Source organism: Aythya fuligula, chromosome 4 (assembly GCF_009819795.1).
Source record: "Aythya fuligula isolate bAytFul2 chromosome 4, bAytFul2.pri, whole genome shotgun sequence".
Taxonomy (NCBI): Eukaryota; Metazoa; Chordata; class Aves; order Anseriformes; family Anatidae; genus Aythya; species Aythya fuligula.
In genome coordinates this window covers 32362093-32381355 of record NC_045562.1, presented here as the reverse complement: position 1 = coordinate 32381355, position 19263 = coordinate 32362093, and the positions used below count along the sequence as shown (strand labels likewise).

General features: G+C 47.9%; 1 protein-coding gene across 4 annotated transcripts in view; it reads right to left on the bottom strand.

The window, feature by feature from the left end:
- Positions 1-19263, bottom strand: part of FBXW7 (F-box and WD repeat domain containing 7) — a 162023-nt gene that overhangs the window by 22154 nt on the left and 120606 nt on the right. For 3 of the 4 annotated variants that reach the window (XM_032187460.1, XM_032187461.1, XM_032187458.1), the window contains exons 3-4: positions 6813-6895; positions 3629-3770 (exon numbers count right to left, since the gene is read on the bottom strand). In XM_032187460.1, the coding sequence (XP_032043351.1) occupies positions 3629-3770; positions 6813-6895 (225 nt within the window). Of the gene's footprint in view, positions 1-3628; positions 3771-6812; positions 6896-8667; positions 8841-19263 lie in introns of those variants that run through there. The other variant, XM_032187462.1, reaches the window with a different exon arrangement.

Here is a 19263-nt window from a genome sequence, read left to right as displayed (position 1 = left end):
CATCTTCAGGACAGCTATTTTGAACACGTTACGCCGTGGTACAATTTTAGGGTGCCGTCCTCTGTTGCTGCGCTCTGCTAACAGAGCTGTGCTGTTTCCCACAGAGCCCTGCAGAGAGGCTGGCGGGGGTCCTGCTGCTGCCCAGCCCCTGGTTAGGTACCGAGCACCTCGCCACCTCAGAGGGTAGCCCAGTCTGGACAGATGTAGCAAACAAGCAAAGCCCCCTGCAGGAAGTGCTGCAGTTGGATCCTTCCCATTGCGGGTGCAAGGGCTGTGCATCAACACTGAAACCTTGACCTTACACTGCGAAGGGGGTGCTGCTGTCATGCTGCTTATGATACAACCTTGACCACCAGCTGCGTGTAAGAGCTGGACCACTCATGTGTGCATTCACAAGAGTCTTTGGAAGAGTATGACATGAAGAATGGTAAGTAATTTGAGTTAGCTCTGTGTGGCAGAAAGAAACAGTCTTCTAGCCAGCCCTCAATGGGAGGAGGATTGTGGACACTATCTTAAACCACGGAGGAAACAATCTTTCCAATCTGAGTAAAATAACAGCATTCACTAGTTACTCAAAGCGAGTGCTGTACTTACTGCCTACAGAGCAACTTCTCAGCATCACTATGTGCACTCCAACATATTTCAAGAAAATTCCAAATTTTGTTGATCACGTTACTGAAATAAAACCCAGCAATGTAAGCAAGTGAAGTAGGAAGAATGAAAAGAGAAAAATGGAATGTAATATTTACAGCAGGACTGTCTCTGGCTGAGTTTAGCACGCAGCTGATTTTTTTCCTTATGGCAAGCAATTTGGTGACTTAAAAATATTTCTTGTTCCAAATAAAATAAAAATAGCTTCTCACAAAAGAAAAAATATTGTAAAGATACACTTGGGCACTGAGTTTTAAAAATCTTATGGTGGACATTAAAAAGACCTGAAACCAAGAGCCACTGCGAAACAGAAAAAATAAATAGGCCTTTAAGAAATTAAATGGCTTGAACCTATCAAAATACTTTTCTATTTTTGTTTCTAGACTAACATTTCATTGAAATCAATACACATCTTCATTTTTAAAGGGAAAGTGCAAATGTACTTCCAGATGTTTCTCCTTTCTGCACTAGTTTTTGTCATTTTCACAATAAAAAACCCTAGATCAGCTACAAAACACAGCAGCAGCAGTAACATACAAAAATAAGTTTAAACAAAAAACAAGACAACAAAACTCAGACACACGCCCTGTTTTCTTAGTATTTGAGTGGTCTTGCATTTAAATTTGGGGAAAAAAAAAAAAAAAAAAAAAAAACAAAGGAGAGTGACTGAAGGCCAATGTACAGGTGAGGAACCTCGAAATAACCGAGTATCACTTGTTACTGCTGGCTTCTGTGCCAAAGGACAGTTCTACCTTCAAACAGAACATATGTCCAGCTAATGTGCCCCTGGAAATTTAGCTTTAAAATTAATTGGAAATATATTTTCACATAAAATCAGATAGTGCTATTAAACAGGCTTAGGAGGCGTAAAGTGCATGAAGAAGAAAGGCCTCCCATTTCTGTTTCTGTATGGGAAAATCTTCGTATTGCAAGAATGATGCTTCCTGTGCCAGTTAATTCTGCCCTCTGGGCAGAGCGAGCTCCCCTTACTTTAAGGCTGTGCTCTCAACGTTTGGCTATTGAAGCCTTGCCCCCTTCATAAAATTCACATGGAAAATAAACATGCAGAAAATGAGGGGCTTGGCATTAGCCAAGGAGGTGAAACATTGAAATGCAGCTACGTGGCTCTGAAAGCTTTGGGTTCCAAAATAAGGGACTCCCCTTTTGAGAATAAAATACAAACTACCAGTGAGGGGGGTGATCACCGAGTGCTGCTAGCTGGTCTCTGGTCCTGCAAAAGAGGCCTCTCTCTCTCTCAAGAGTCCAGATCAGAATCCAGGAATTATTGCTGCGGCTGAGTCTTTTCAAAACCTGAAAGTATCTAATTATGCAGTTAATGGAGAACATAGTTTCTCCATTAACTAAACCAGTACTTGTGACCCTAAAATAATAACAACCTAATTATAGGCAAAGTTTCCATGGGCTTGTGGACTTCTTTTCCCAATCCTGACCAAACAGCAAATAGCATTGTTGTTTTTTTTACTGTCAAGCATGTTTGCGTCACGCTCTCAAACACTCCAGCCTTTCATAATTTTTTTTGAATATGTAACTCTTGGTAACTAGTGATCTTCCATCAGAAAATACACATTATGCACTGCACAGAAAACAGCTTTTGTCAGTACAAAGGCTTTAACATTAACAAAATGTAAAAATACAACATCGCATTATATTAAGTATGATATGTACAAAGTACCATTCAAGCCTGATCCCTGAGGGTTAAAAGGACATATTTCTATGAACCCTCTTAAAAAAAGACTCACGGTACCAATTACATGTGAGCATGTTTAAGAAACTGGATGATGTGTACAAGAATATGTTAATTCCAGACTTCCGCTGTTTTAAGCAGATTATAAATATGTAAAAATAAAGAGGGAATGGAGTTCTACGTTATTATTTTAATGTTCACAGCTGACAGTGATTGAGATCAATGGTACTATGTGGCAGTGTGAATCAAGCCAAAGCACGCTCCTGCCTGCAAAATCGTATGCTCGCTACTACGTCTACAATATTGCTGCTCTATCTTTGAAAATGTCTGTTATCGTAATTGAAACTATGCCTCTATTAGTTACTTATGCCTTCTGAAAACATTTTTAGAAGCAACAGTTTATTAATCAAGGGTTGAAGACATCGTATTTCCATTTTTCAAATCAATGACTGGGACCCATCCCTACTTCTCAAAACCAGGCTGCTGGTCTGTCTGGGACACAGTTTGTGCCGCAGGAACACAGGCCTGCCCCAGAGCGTGTCTGTACTAACACACACAACATTGGCTTAGCTGCCACCAAACTGGTGTCATGCAGGCTCTGGTTTCTACCTGTGCGACTGTGTACCCCTGTGCCTCACACCATTGGGTGTTTTAGGTTTTGTTTTGTTTTTTGTCAAATAAAGTTTTAGACATCATTGAGGGCTGTTGGAAAGATACCGCAAGCCTCTTTTCCCTCTCCTTTCAATGTTACATGCGTGTGCCAGCTGACATCGTGTTCAGTACTCAAACATCAGTAAAAGTACACATCGAGTTTCCGTTCAACCTATTTTTGCTAAACACTCCTCTGCCTTCTATTCTTAGAAGACACCAGACTTATGGTAAATTTAGTGCTATACCTACGCTGAAGCAAACCACGTGCTCACACTTGGTAGTCTCCCAGAGAAAATGTCTCCCGTTAGCCGGAGGCCATGGAGGCAGCCGTTACATGTTGGACAGAATTTGCAGAAAATGTGAAAGCATCAAACAGTATGGGCTATTTTATTAAGAAACCAGAGAAAGTAGTAATTTTTTTGTGAGTTTCTACAGCAACTAGCTAAAACGGGCAACTGCATTTCCTTGAAGTTGCTGCCCATTTGTTTTTTCAACAGTACACAAAATCAATGACCGAGACATTCGGGGATATACAGCGAGGACTGCCTTTAGTGCAGCAGCCCGTGCTTAAATCACAGAGGTAAGCTGCTCCAGATGTCTCTTTCTCTAAGCACTGGTTACCTGAAACATTTTCAGCCATTCCTGAAGGCCTGTGGGTGGCTGCACAGATGTAATGCGGCGCCGCTGCTGTCCCTGGCCGTTGGCTGCCCTCAGGTCCCCAAAAGTAGTAGGTGTGGCAGAGCATGGCACCAGCCCCGTGGTACTAGAACACAAAGAAGAAGTGAAAGCTGCATGTAAAACATGGAGGAACAGTCACAGCCTAGGGCAGAAGAGGAAACCTAGTGCAGAAGTTGCAGCTGTTACTGGGAGTCTGAAGCTTCCTGCAAAGCCAACACTGTGGGAATGCCCCGTTGGCCGCTCACGGCGCCAGCGCCCTCAAGCTCACAAACTCACCTGTTGCTACCACTGCGGCACTGATCTTCCAGCTAGGGGCAAACTCCTCCAAGGCCAAAAAAACACTGCTCCATCAACTGGCCAGCAGGCTATCTATTGAAGTGCGTGTTCTCATATCCCTTTCCTTGGCAGAGTGCGTCCTTTTCTGCTGGGCTGCACCTGTGCCTTCTGACTGCTGGTGCCGGGAGCCCGAGCCCAGTCTCACCTGAACGTGACGTGCTATGGCTGCTTCACCCACAAACGGAGAGATAGCTATTGTTGGCTCTTAATATACTTTTGTTGACAAAGAGCTATTACTATCAAACAATCCTAGCGCCCTGGTGATTGGAACGGGACTTTGAAGTGCTCGTATGGAGCGTTTTAAAGTTTGTGTGTTGATGGAGTGACACGGGAATTAAAGGGCGGCAAAGTGAGGAGGGAAAAGGAGCCAAAGGTGCTCCCTGAATTACAGTTGGATTTTTTCACTCTGACACGTTAAAAAACAGCTCATTCGTATGGGACAGGCCTTTAAAAAAAGCCAGGATTAAGCTGCTATTGTAGGAGCCTAGAGTCATACAGCTGACTGAGTTCTCTCTTTTTTTTAAACATAATGTAAAGCACTTCGTTCACAGAATGCCAACGTTGTGTCCCCACCACAAAATCTGGAACTCTGCTGTAGTGTTTTCACAAACATCAAAATTTTAAATGCAGTCGTGGGACTCAAAAAAAAAAAAAAAAAAAATCAGCAACAAAAAACAACCCAAACCCTCTGCTTTTATTTATGATAGACCCAACTTTTTAGCAGGTGTTTATTCAGGGGATTACTGACATTTCACTGGCTAGAGGAATAGCTTTGAACGATGCCAGGCACGTCCATTTTAATACATATCTCATCAAAATCTACAAATCTTCCACCCTTTATTCTTCCTTGTTCTGAAGGACAATCGTAGCTTGTTCTAGCATTTACCCAGGCTGGTAGAGAAAAGTAAAGAATGGCTTGAATAGACTTTCTAACGATAATTTCACCGAGCAGTAATAGAAACAGAAGGTAATACCAAAATACTGTTTCACAGATCAGGGATCCTCTTAATGACATTTGTTTACTGGCTTTACCTGTTATATGCAAACAAAGTTAATCAGAACTGTCAATTTTAAAGAGCGCCTGATCCTATGGAAAATGAACCAAGCAGACACAAGAGCCACATCGTTTGCCTAAACATTATTACAGAAAATATAATCAAACAGTTTAGGAGAGAGGATCAGATGTTATTTAAGGATTCTTTTATGTCAATAATGACTCAAAATCCAAGCAATGACAGTAGAAAGCGTTTTTTTTTTTTTGTTTTTTTTTTTTTAAATCAAATCTGTATTTACAGCCTACTCATTCTCATCACCTGTACAGAGACCTTGCAGAAGGCCTCTCATTTAGGCTCCAGAATAAGGCCCTTAACTTGGCTTATACAGGGTCTGAGCAACACGTAGCCTTGAGCTTGCCTCACTACAACAGCTACACCTTAATTTCTTCTGCAGCGAACTGGTTCTCATTCAGAGGCAGCTATTCCAAATAAGATCTAAAAGTCTCTTTCCTTGACCTGAGATTAAGCCAGCAGGCTTTTGTTCCTGCTGTATTTTTCTGTTTGCTCTCATCCACCTGCAGCAGGCAGGCAGGCTGCTGCGGAAGCTGGGCAAGCACAGCGGTTCCTTTGAGCGCCACAGGTATGCTTGCCAAGAAGCGCCCCTTCCTTGCTCCGGAGCTGTTTACTTTCACCTGAGTGCAGAGAGCGGCGTGTCGCACCAGGAACCACCCGGTGGGTGAATGGGAGTGCTCCTCCACTAGAATAATGGAAAGGCCCGGAGAAACTACCAATGCACGAGACGTGGGAGCTGCAACATGTGCTCCTCGGCTGCCTCTTCTTCTCTGCTGCAGCGTTTCTGTCTGAAAAGCAACCAGGGAACCTGTTTTCCCTCACTGTCCTAACTTTTCGCTCATCACCTGCTAAGCCCCTTAAAGGAGGGGAAATAAATGCATGTTACTTTTGGGAGACCCATCGGTGGCTGAACGCTACAACGCTATTCACAGAAATAACATCCCCAGCCAGTGTTAGGCAGCAAGCACGAAGCCTGTGGGAGGGCTGATGCTTCTTACGGGGGAAAAATGCGTGATGGTGTAAGCTCCAAAATGATGGGAAGCAGTGCGGCACCAGAGCACAATCGTTATGGCAACTATGTAGTAGGACCTGCAGCTGCAAGGCGTGCACGCAGGGCCCTGCTCGGCCACCTCCCCTCGTGCTCAGGGGCGCGTTGCCCTGCGAGGCATCTGACCGCACACGTGCCGCTGCCTGCGCGACGCGGTGCCGCTCCGGCGTAGTACGGAGGCAGGGCTGGAGGAGCCCTTGGTAATTTCACGTCGTGGGTAACAAGTACGTGTGTGTTCCCGTTCGCATCAGATGGTCTGCTCTGCCTACATAAATTTCCATTCTCTCATTCCTGTTGCCATAGCGAAGTGATACATTTGATCACAGTTTGTAATAGTCTTAGGGTTTATCGTTATGCCCCTTTTTAACAATCTGATTGATTTTATTCCCAGGAATGCCTCAGCCCTCGAAAAGACTCCAAGTAAATGGGCGTGCTATATTTAGAATCAAACACAAACCTCAGCTGAAGAAATGCAAGTCTGGCTACTTCATTAAAACTCATCTTCAGTGTAGGTGATTTAAATTAGCTAAGCAGTACATGAACACTGATACCTCCCCTTCCTCCGCTTCGCAGTGCTTTAACATGGAGAGGAGCAATGAAGCAGGCTTAGCGAGACTGGAAAGACGGGATACGCACAAGAATCACAACCCAGGGGTCTGTTATTGCATTTAATTACCTTGTGTATTCTGAGACTTTGCAGGGTTTCTTTCCCAGAGAGAAAGAACGGACCTCGGAGCCATGGTCCAACTTTCTCTTCATCTGCAAGGTGAGGGAAAAGAGCAACAACATGGTTTTAGTTACATGGCCAGCCTTACTTATACATACTTCTGTAAATCAAATCCATTTTTACTTTCTGCTTTAATAGCGGATTTCAACAAAGTTAGCATTCACCAGATTATTTAAAGCAACATTGTAGTTTCCGGCTTTAACTTTAAACAATACTTGATACATGTTTTTATACGGCACATGGATACAGTAATGCTGTTTTGAGGTCCCAAACCCACTGGAATTACATTCCTTTTATTTCCAAAGGCAAATGTTTAAAAGTGCACAGAACTCGGTGCTGCTTTATTTACTGAAGTGCTCTCTCCCTGTTCTCCAGGGAGGGCAGGAAAAGAACCAAACCACCCCCTTCATTCTCCGTGTCCAGATTCACTGCTAAAAGTCTCACACAAACGGTTAAATGTCAGGTAACGTGTCTGCACTATAAAGCAAATACCATTTTATGGCCTAAAAAAATTCAAATACATCTTTTCTTTTGCCCAGCACCCTTTATTTTCGAGTTGCACACTGGAAGCATTTATAAAACTGACCGAAAGAGTAACAGACGTTTTCACAAAAAAGCTAAGGATGAAACCCGGTAAATCTCAGCCTTGAATGTCACCCACAATTAGATGTGATCAAAACCAAATAATGAGCAGGGCAGCTGCTAAAAGGGGAAGCCAGTCTGCAAAAATTACCAGCGAGATGGAAACCAGTGAAAGCCATATTTACCCAGCCAGACAAATAAAGATTACTTTCTACATATTTGGGCAATCTTTAACCACAGGCTTTTGGACTCAGTGAGACATCGTGATGCTAAATGCAGTTTCTGTGGGTTTTGTTGGTTTTCATTTTCTTTTTTTTTTTTTTTTTTAAAAAAAAAGATGTGATACACCGGAGCACTTGAGCCAGCAGAAGGATACTTACTGCTGCGTACAACTGCAAGCTGCAGAACGCAGGAACTACCTGTGTCACAACTCGGACTTTAATTTTACCATTTTCCTTTTTTTTTTTTTTTTTTTCCCCAAAAATGTCATTTTAAGGTACACGGTTCAAAAGTTGGCATCTCACACAAACCACTGATTTGATCTTTTCTAACACCGTGCTGGAATATATTTAACCATTTATTGCATCGGTCTACCTGGCTAAAAAAAAAAAAAAAAAAATTAAACCCAAGCAAGCAGGATGATGATCCGTATCGCGTTATCCTGATTCATTTTATTTTTTTTTTTTTTTAACTTTTCAACCGCCTCCGTGGCTTTCCCTGCAGAAAGCCACCGCGGACCCGTGGCCGAGCGCGGCTCAGGCATGCAGCGGGGCTGAGCTTCACCCCGCGCGGTCTCGCCGCGGCTGGCGGCGGATCCCCTGCTGCGGCCGTGCCTCCCCCGGGACGCAGCGCGGCGCTTCCCCAGGCGGGCACGGCACCGGGGGCACCCCGCGGGCACCGCCTCGCCCCGGCCGCTCCCCACAGCCCGGGGCAGCCCCCGGGGCCGGGCGGTGCGGGCTGAGGCCGGCAGGCAGCGCGCTGCGGCCGGGCACCGCCGGGGCTCCCCGCAGCACACCCGCAGCGCGCCCCGGGAGCCTCCCGCCGCCTCTTTCGGGCTCGTTTCCCGCGATTTCGGGCAACTTTCTCCCCGCGCCGGCCGCGCGGCCGGCGGGAGGGGGCGAAACTTTGTCGGAGGGCAGGCGGCGGGGCGGGACGTGCCCCGGGCAGCCGGGGGGCAGCGGGGGGGCGCGGGGTGCGCAGTGCGGCCCCGCGGAGCACTCACTTTGTAGAAGATCATCTTGAGGGTGCCGTAGAAGCCCATGGCGTCGGCGCGCTTCCCCCTGCGCGCCCGGCGGCCGGGCAGGCGCTGGCAGTAGAGCCCCTTGTCCGGCAGGTAGGTCACCGCCTCCCGGCCCGACATGCTCGGCACAGGCGGCGCCGGCGGCGGGGACCCGCGGGGAGCGCGCCCGGCACGGCTCGGCCCGGCCAGGCACGGCGCGGCTCGGCTCGGCTCGGCCCTGCCCGGCTGCCTGCGCCGCGCCGAGCCCGGCTCCCTGCCCGCCGGCCTTTCCTCCTCCTCCTCCTCCTCCTCCTCCTCCTCCTCCCCGCTGCCTGCCGGCCTCCAGCGCCCGCCCCGTCCCTCCTCCCTCCTCCCGCCGCCTCCGCAGCGCGCCTCGCCTCGCCTCGCCGCGGCACTGCGGCCCGGGGGGCTGGGGAGCGCCCGCCCCGCCCCGCAGCGCCCGGCACGGCCCCGGCACGGCTCGGCTCGGAGCGTATCGGCAAGGCACGGCAAGGCACGGCTCCCAGCAGCTCGGCAAAGCACCGCAGAGCAGCGCAGGGGAGCCCCGCGGCGCTGATGGGGACGCCACCGCTGCACCCCCTCCCCCCCCCCCGCTGGGGAAAGGCGCTGGGGTGGGCTGGGGGGGAATAAAAATAATGCTAGTAGTGATAATAATGACCATAATAATCATGAAGGTGGAGAATGAGGCGCTGCTTTATCATCACAGGCGTCTGGGGCTGCGGGAGTGGAGCCCCGAGGCCGGGCGTTACATAAGGGGCGCTGGGACAGGACCCCGGGGAGCGGCTGCAGCAGGCGGGGGTGGTGGAGGGGAGCCCCCGGCCCGGCCCGGCCCAGCCCCGGGGCTGTGGCACCAGCACCCCCTGGGCCGGATCTCCCCGCACCTCAGCCCCAGGCCCCCCCGTGCTAAGGAGCCCTCCTGCTGCAGGGGCTTCCCCTCCTCTGCCCCCTTACCCCTACGCTTACGGCCCGGGGCGCCCCGAGCCCCCCGGTGCTGGGTTGGGGCTGGGGCAGGCCCCGGCCGCCCGCAGGCAGGCTCCGTGCGCTCCCCTACAGCCAGCGGCAGCGAGGCACGCCGGCTCCTGCCATTTTTCCTTGGGCTGGGTGCTTCTGCAAAGTTTTCTGCGTGAGTAGCAAAAATAAATAAATAAATAAACGAATAAATAAATACGGGAGGGGGGTGGGTGCAGAGCACCCCCAGAACACGGGCTGAAAACGCAGCATTGACCTGCGGCTCCCCCCCCCGCAGCACAGGGGCCGGAGGTGCTCAGCAGCAGCCACGCAGCCGCTCCTGGCAGCCAGAGGGGAGCCCCCGTCCCCCTACCACACCAAGAGGTATGGAAAAGGGCACGCACGTAAAGGAGAGGAACTGCTTTCTGCAAGAGCCTTCAGCCTCCCCGTCAGTACGTAAAGAAACCTCATCTTTACTGATACTTCAGCGTGGGTGAGCGCAGCAGCGGGGTGTTGGCACACTGATGGGGTGAAGGCACGGCCCCACGGCACACGAGGATGGCCTCGCACAGTGCCAGCCACCTGCAGCCAGCCCCCAGCCCTCGCTTCCATGTCTCCCAGTGAAATGGCTCTGCCTGTCAAACCCCGGCATTTATGCCATTACCCATTAAACTGCAGTGCTGTATATTTTATGAGAACAAAATGGTCTTGAGTTGACTCCATACCTCAGACGTGAAGAGCGCCGTACATATCCCTGGGGACTATTACTGCCTTCCTCTGCGAGCGCATCGCATGCGGAGGGGAAGGAAAAAACCCACACGGGCTGCGTGTACACATGAAATCAGCACAGGAAGCAAATTAATACCCAAAGCACCAGACACGAAGGAAGCTGAACATTGCCGCTGTGGGATGCAGGACTCAAGGTGGGGGCACACACGAGGCACCCTGCCACGTTCCCAAGGCCCGCCTGATGCGGAGGGGGCTGGCAGCAGGGGTGTCCCAGCGGGTGCTGGCAGGAGAGCCCCGGGAGCAGCCTCGCCTCTCCTCTCCTCTCCCCTGCCCACGGACAAGCGCAACCTGCCAGCGTGACTGCTTTTCTCCTTTGAACAAGATGTGCTTCAGAGTAAGCAGTCAATGAGTTGAATAATAATTAGAAATTACTATTTTCCTCTCTTTTGGAGTATTGCTATTGCTGATTCCTTCTCTTCCGATAATGACTGGCAGATAGTCTCTCACGGCTACAAGAAATCCCCGACTTCACTGCCACGCTCTGCGCCGTGGGCAGGGCCCTGCGGTAACCCCAACATCCACCTGCCAGCGGAGCAGCGCTCGGCACATCAGATATTTATGCGCACAAAAGGGTTTCGGGTTCTTCCTAATTTTAGCTGCAGATACCACTGACAGATTTTGACATTTTAATGGTGACTGTCTTTCGTCTAGCAGTCTACCTTCCCGAGAGCACAAGACAAAAGCTGCACACGGATCTCTCCCACCTGATGTTTTTCTCCTACAGCCTTACCACCTCTTCCCAAACAGGGACCCACCCTCTGTGCATCTCCAGGCAGCAGCAGGTCCCAGGGGTGTGCCTGCTCTTCCCCCAAGCCTCAGGAGAGCCCCTCTGGCTCCTGCTCCACCTCTCTCTCAAAAGGGCTTTCACCCCCTCCCTTGCCTTGGAGGCCCCCCATCCTCGGGGAAGCTCAGCTTCACGAGCACGCCACGATCCCAGTTGCAAGGAGCAGCAGGAGGAATGATTTGAGACCTTGCAGGAGCAGAGGAGAACGAACACAACCGTGGAGACCCAGCAGCGCTGCAGGTCACAGCTCCGCTCTGCGTCTTCCTGGAAAACTTAACGGGGGGCAAGTCAGTCCCTGGCTCCTCCAACGCTTCTGGGAGCCCAACAGCAGGGACGATGCCTCCGTTTCTATCTTTCCTGGCATTTGCAATAATCTTTACTGCAGGAACTTAACGTGCTCCAAGCACACTTAATGGCATCAAGTGAATGCTTCTCGCAAATTAACATGCACTGGGGCAGACCATAGTTAGCACTACAACTTTAAGAGAAAAACCCAAAATTGCTGCGTTTCCCTGTTTCATATGTATTCAATTTCAAAGGTTGGCTTCATTTCGTTTCGGCTGAAGATAAGTTTTCAAGTTTTTAAAACCACAATCAGCATATAACTCATGACATTTTTTAAAAATGTCTCCACCAAAATTACATAGTTTCCAGTGGACACAAGCCCAATCTCCTCTCCCGTCAGTCCTGCCAGCTCTTAATTAATAAAAATTCGCATCATCCAATTCTTTTCCTGCTGGCACCATTTCTAGCACCTTTACCAGTTTGTCATGTGGCACGCTGTAATTAAGAGCGTCTATTACTCCTAATGAAAGGCTGGGATGAGCTGCAGCAATCACCCGCGGAGCTGCGCAAGCCCCAGAAGAACGGAGATCCCGGCGCAGCAGACCAAAGGAAACGGCATTTTGGGGGGTTTGGGCTGGAGAAACATCTCGGGGCGGGCTGGCATTTCACACGCACATATGGGCCCTGCGAGCAGAACGTGTGCGGGAGGAGCTGCGGAGCAGTACGGTTTGGTGTCTCCGTTAATATTGGTAAATGCATCACTCGAGACGCTGCCAGGAGGGATCCTGTGTACTCGGCAGGCTCAGCAGACGTGCAGCAGACTGCCTCCTTTGGAGACGCCGCGGAGGGGTTTGTGTGCGGTGTCTAATAGGATTGCTCTCCCCTCACCCCCGGAACTCAGGAAACCAAATGCCCTCATCAATTTGGGGCCAAGCCCCCGGCTGCGTGCGATTTAGCCCAGAGGCAGCAGCGAAGGCCCAGGAAGGACAGTCAGGCTTCGCTATTCTTCCCCTTCTCAAATCTGGTCCGGCCTGTGTTTTAAACACTTCCCTTCTGCTCCTAATCGAGTTAGGGCAGCTGCAGCACTCAGCGCTTTGTCTTCTCTATGTGACCTCTCCCTCCGACCACAGACTTCATTTAATTTGCCAAATGCTCCCATTCAGGCAAGGCTCCGGCCCCATGGAGAGGTGCTTCTGCCATCTGCTTTTGACATTTGACTGCAGCTTCGGCTCCTAACAGAGGTGTGCTGAACCGAGCTCCCTGCTCCCCAACGAGTCAGGCAGGTGCTAGGGCCTAGCTGGTGTGAGGCCTTAGAAGAGGAGGAAAAATACACCCCATGACCAGTGCTGAATGTGTAATTCAGCCAAGTAATTCAGGGCAGGCCTTTCCCCTACCAAAGGGCACTGCTATTACTGTCAGACCTCTGGTTTTTTGAACGCATTATGAACCAAGCCGATGGGATTTTGGAAAGCCCACGTTTTCATGGTTTCCCCCAGTTTGTCTCGGGCCAGGCCATGACCTCGAGGCTGCCACCTCTGATTTATGATTTATTGGCCATCACCCTGCACATGAAGGAGGAAGGAAAGGTGCCTGGGCTCCCAGGAATGCAGTCTGGAAGGAGGAATTTGTAACCCATGTACCTGCAGCTTCAGCGGGAGGCTCAGCAGGGCCCGCGGCAGCAGCTTTGCCTCACAGAGTTACAGACAGAAACGTAAGCTTACGAGCTCACGGCGTACAAGTCAAACAACCCTGCTTCAGTGCCCTGCAACGCGCACTGCTCCCACATCACGGATCAATAACCCGTTCCTGCAGCACGGAGGGACCTGAAGTTTGGGGTGAAGCAAGGCAAGCAAGAGGAAGCACGGCACACGAGGAAGGAGGCACTGCACTAAGCTGCACATCGCCTTCAAAGGCTTACTTACACACAGCGGCGAAGACATTATCAAGTATGATAGGTGTTACTAAATTGTTTTACTAATTATATAATGTTTCTTGGCAAAGCATTTTGAATGCTGCTTTCAAACTGGTATTTTCCACACACTATTATTCCTTATTCCCATGCAGAGCAAGGCATTGTAGTTAGCAGAACTGTAAACAGCCTGTAAGTTATTTTCCTTCCAGGGATGGAAAAAGGCATAGATAGCACCTGAATATTACTATTAATAAATCCTGATTTTATGAGAGCAGTACGAACTTTACGAACACTGCTTTCAGAGGTATATTATCTGTAGCAGACTCCCCATAAACCTGGGGGCTGCTCTGCAGCCAGCCCAGGCTGCCCCCTCCCTGCCTGCCCAGCCACGCAGACGTTTGTGCCCCCGTAGCCAGAGGCACGGACGGCTCTCTGCTTCCCTCCCCACGGAAGAGCCACAGCAAATGCCTGCCACGCTGCAGCCTCGGGCGAACCGGCAAGGAACGCAGCTTTAGGCTTCGTCCTCCCTGCCAGGGGGCTGTATTGTTACCACGGAGAGACCCGGTTGCACTAAAAAACATACTTAAGCCGCTGTCAAACAGAAATGGACACGAAAACATTACGGTTTCACCGTAAAACGAGCACAAGGTGAACCACAGGCTGGGGGTATAATGTCAACCTCCCTTAAACACGCCACGTTACAACTCCAGGGAGCTTGTCTCATTACAACTGGGTATTATTTCTCAGCAAAAACAAGTCATTTGCTTCCCAAAGCCTCTTCTTTTTTTCCCCCTTGTTACAGAAAAAGGTAAAATGAAAACAAAAATATCAGGGGAGACGGGCTTCATGTTGCTTTTAATCCCCTGTGGCAGTAACCACACGCAACTTACCTACACAGAAGTCTTGAAGGGTTTGTTTAAGAACTAGCAATACCATCTCATAATAGAGATTTTCATAACGCACATTGTAAGGAGGAGAATTAAGGTCGCTAATGCAACCTGCACTTTCACGTATTCGACTGCTTTCAGTGCAACAGGACCATTAGGAGTTGTGTTTGGTTTCTGCAGAGCATTAGCGCAGGACTGGTGTTTCAAAGGAAGGAGGAGGTATTACACGTAATGCAAAACATCTCGCCAAACATCCGCTAATGGCAGCGGATCTTCTTAAGAAGTGCATCTTCGCTCATTGTACTCCTATTAAAGTTAACTGTCACCTGTTTATTATATCATTACACTTAATACATTGCAAGACAAGCTCTGTTTCTGGAAGCAGCTGTAGCTGTGTTAATCACTCATGTTCACGTTGCACTGGGCGCTAAGATGCTGCAGCACAGCCCCAGCTAACGCAGGCGCACAGCGTGGGCAATGCCCCAGGGCAGCACAGCCCAGGCCCTGCTCTTCGTGCGCCCTTACAGCCAGCTGCTGGCACGTTTATAGCTTCGTATTCCTGCTATGACCATTTCACAGATTCTGCCTGTGCTGAGTGCTCCAGATGCGGTCCATAAAGTTAGCAAAACACGTGCTTGAGGCGTACTCAATCCTACCTCCTATGCATGAGGCACGAGCCCTTCTCGCTGACCAATGCATGACAAGCACAATACTAAAAAATAAATAAATAAATAAATAAAAAATTAAAAAAAGACAACCTTACTTTTCTTTCTCCCCCAACATTTCAGCCATAGAACAGGGCTGGATTCGCTTGTTTACCTCAACAAGGACGTTTCCAAACTAATGAAACGGGCATTTCTGTCTTTGGACACTGGCGGTCAAACTGCTTTCACCCAAGTATGAGCAGGTTGGGAAATCAGCTTGGTAGGGAAGGAGAAAGGCCTGCTCTGTCACGGAGGGATTTCCAAAGAAAGCCTGTGGTTTGCACAGAATACCAATAGAGCACTGGTATCTACTGCCTGTTGTCTGATAAGTTATTTTCTTTGGAGATAGCTTAATTTTGATTGCCAAGGGAAGCGCTTGTTTGTCTGGCATAATATAAAGAAATCTATTTACAAAACAGCTCCTGCCCCTCTGCGGTCCATGGGAACGATAAGGGCGTTAGTGGCGAGCCCTCGGGCTACAGACAGAAGAATTCCTGGAATTACAGATTATACCGGAGGGATTTAGGAAGAATTTGAAGAATAAACTGTTAAAAATGTCAAATTCATTTTCCTAACTGTATTACCTAAAGAGAGTATAAAGGTTATAAAACCAAGCTTTCAAGGGAGTTTGAGATGACAGATGCAAGATACTTTCACTGCTCAAAAGCTGCTTACCAAGACAGCCCAGCGCAGGGTGCATGCTAAATACAACAGAGGATCTGGGAAAAAGCCTCCGATTCATTCGGGACACGCTCTTGGTACCCACTTGCACTTGCCTCAAGTTTGCAAAGGCAAACCTGCAAATGTCTGTAGCATCCTGCAGGACCCTGTAACACAGCTGGGAATTTAGCTTTCCCCCATCTCACCTGGCATCAGCAACTCCCCGTTCCCCACGTGGGGCCACATCTTCCCCGGAGCAGCTGGCAGCAGCCCCTCGGGGGAGCTTTGCCCCCTTGCCTTTGGCTGTCACAGGGCTGGGCGAGTGCAGGGGAAGGGTGCAGGTGGGTCTGGTGGGACACAGGTCCCTCACAGCCCGGGGCATCCCTGGTAGGTGTGAGGGGTTGTTTATCTTCACACAGCTGCAGACGGTCACTGTGCCCCACTGGCGAGCACCAGCAGCATTTAGAAAGGGGACAAGGAACTCACTCAACCTTCCCCACAGCCCCTACAACCCGGGGAGCCCTCCCCGAGTTGGGTTCTTGCCCTGAGCGCATTCCCTGGGCTGCAGGGGGAAGGATGCCAAACCTCTGCACAACAGAAAGGCATGCCAGGCATGCCGGGGTCACACTGGGCTCTTTGAAGCCTCTCTAACCCACTGTCTTTAACCTTACGCTGTGTAATTTCGCATCAAAAGGGAGCTGGCAGGCTAGGAAACCTGCCCAATCTAAACAAACTCTTCCTTGAACAGGTGCTCCGAGTCTAGAAACCAGATAGCACGCCTGTCTGCCTCCAGAAGAAACGCAGCACTGCATAATTAGGGGTAAGCAGTCCCTCATCCAGAGCAGAGGGGGGAGAATTTAAGCACATTTTTTTCTTCACTGAATCTAGCATTATTTAAGAGATTATTTAAGATAAATACCTCTAATACAGTCAGGCCCAGAACAGGTATTGATAATGGAAACCTCTCAGAGGTGCAAAATGTATGAATTAGGTCCCAAGGTGGCAAGAACTGCAGCATACAAAGAAAAATGCCCATAGCTTGCCACTGTGGTCCAAGCTTCTTTTGGAAAACCACTTTCTTTGGTAAAAGCTTATGCTCCCTTTATCAAGACATAACATTTGTACTTGAATTTTAAAAACTGCAACTCAAAAAACCGTTTTTACCATCAAGATAAACCACATACTGCAACCTCAACAAATCTCCAGACTTTAACCCGTTCTCCAAAACCTGCCGACTTGGCAGGTCAGTGTAACGCAACCGATGAGCTCCCTAAACCGAAGCCATGCACTGGGGGATAAGCAGCAAGGCAGTTCTCTAAATTCCTGGGGTTTGAAACTTACAATTTTTTTATTTATAGACAGGATGGAGTAAATTAGAGATTTCAGGAGTATTTGGCTTTCATTTGTAACCACAAAATTAGATGGCAACCGTGGTTTTAAAATCTGTAATGTTATGTAGACTCTTGGTATTTCTTAAACCCAGTTACTGACGTGAATGTAGCCCCTCTGATGGTACTGAGTTACTAAAAAAAAAAAAAGAAAAAAAAAAAGAAAAGAAAAGAAAAGAAAAGAAAAGAAAAGAAAAGAAAAGAAAAGAAAAGAAAAGAAAAGAAAAGAAAAGAAAAGAAAAGAAAAGAAAAGAAAAGAAAAGAAAAGAAAAGAAAAGAAAAGAAAAGAAAAGAAAAGAAAAGAAAAGAAAAGAAAAGAAAAGAAAAGAAAAGAAAAGAAAAGAAATGCAACTAATGAAATGCTACAAAGCAAAATCTCTAGGAACTGTCTAAGCCCCCAGTGTGGTAGGCTGTATGGGGGAAGCTTATTCTTTGCATCTTTACTATTTTAATATTCTAGAAAGATATAAAATATTACAAACTATTATTTGAAATTAGTACACAAGGAGGATTAGAGATGCTGCAGCAAAGCCTATGCAAATACACATCTTGATTCCTATTCCTTTTCTTTTACTGAAAGCAATTGCGAAAGCATGTTATGAGCTATTAGATTGCTAAAGTTATGCCAGAGATCTTCTGACCAAACTCTAGGGTGGGTTTTTTGTTTGTTTGTTTGTTTATTATTATTATTTTTAATCATATTCCATCTCTAACATTCAATCGATGCCAAATGGGTTTAGGTAAGCCAGCCTTTCTCACAGAAATGGAAAAAGAAATCCCGCTGTACACGTCATATGCCTGCTGGTGTTACAGGGAAAGACTGAATGGAAAAGGGAAGCAGGAGGGTGGAGTAGGAGAGCACCAGTCTGCAGCTTGGTATTTAGCGGGAGCTCCTGCTTTCTAAGCAGAAAGTTGGCAAAATCTCAGTGCAAAGCACCATTAGGGTCCTTGGAATTTAATGTCTTCAGCACAAGCTTTGCACATCGTGTTGTTTGATTTCCTTCATCTAATCCGTACGCAGAACAAACCAGTGCCTTGAAAACCAGCCAAATCTGAATAATCTCCATTTTACTATCTACCTCCAGCAAAATGTGCTACAGGCCACTGACCGAATCATTTGCATATCAACCTACATTTAAATCACTATGCAGCTACTTCAATGTGGTCCTGCTCCGGTTGTGAGCTGAATTCCTCCTTGGGATGAGATCTGAAAGCGTTCACTTTTGTCCCCTGTGCAGTCACAGGTGATGATTAGGAATATTTGATGTAAAGGAAAATTCGGGGAAGAATTCATTTCCTGCTTGTAGAAATACATTTCCCCATAAAAATATTTGACAAAAACAGCCTTAACGGAATACTACAACTCATTCACATGCTCTTGAATAAAGTGATTTAAATTGGCAAGAACAAAGTTTAAATACACTTCTTCCCCGCCAGCCGTCCACGGCTTTTTACGGCCTGCAGGGACAGGTATGACTCATGCCCACGCTGTTCTTCAAACACGCTATTTTAAAATGCAGATTTTTTCCACTGGTCTATTGTGCCCTACAAGTAACTACAAACTGAAAGAGGCTAAAATTAGAAGACAGACCACTATCGCCAGAGGGATTAGAAACTCCTAGGCTGTGTTGATTCAAAAAGCCGAACTGGTTGACCGATGTGAGGGAATCTTTTATGTTTATTCCTGCTAGAATTTGTCAAACTTCATTCAAAGTCTCTCCTGGCTACAAATTATTTGCAATCCATGTGTTTCGGAACAGAGGGTGGTCTCCAGATTTGCATGCAACATTGTACTGAGTAACCCTCTCATTTTCTGGTATGTAAGACAAGGAAAAAAAAAAGGTGTTCACCCTAACCTAGGTCAATCATCACAAAAACACTACCGATGGCAAGTCATCGGACCAAGGTTTTGTGGTCGTTTGTTTGTTTGGTCTGTTTTGTTTTTAAACCAACAAGTACAGCAACATTCTTTTCATTTGCCTTATGAAAAGTCTGCTAATTCTCACTTATTCTGATTAACATAAAGTTTGGTAGAACGCTAATTTAAGAAGTAATCAGTCAGCCTAGAGCTTAGACTGAGCAATCAACCTGACAAGGAAACTACAGAAGACACTAACCTTCCCTGTAATTTACAGCAACATTTCAGCTACTGCAGACTACTGGGTTAAAAGCTAGAACAATAAGATAACTTTCAGCTTAAGGCACGGATGTCAGTCTCCTT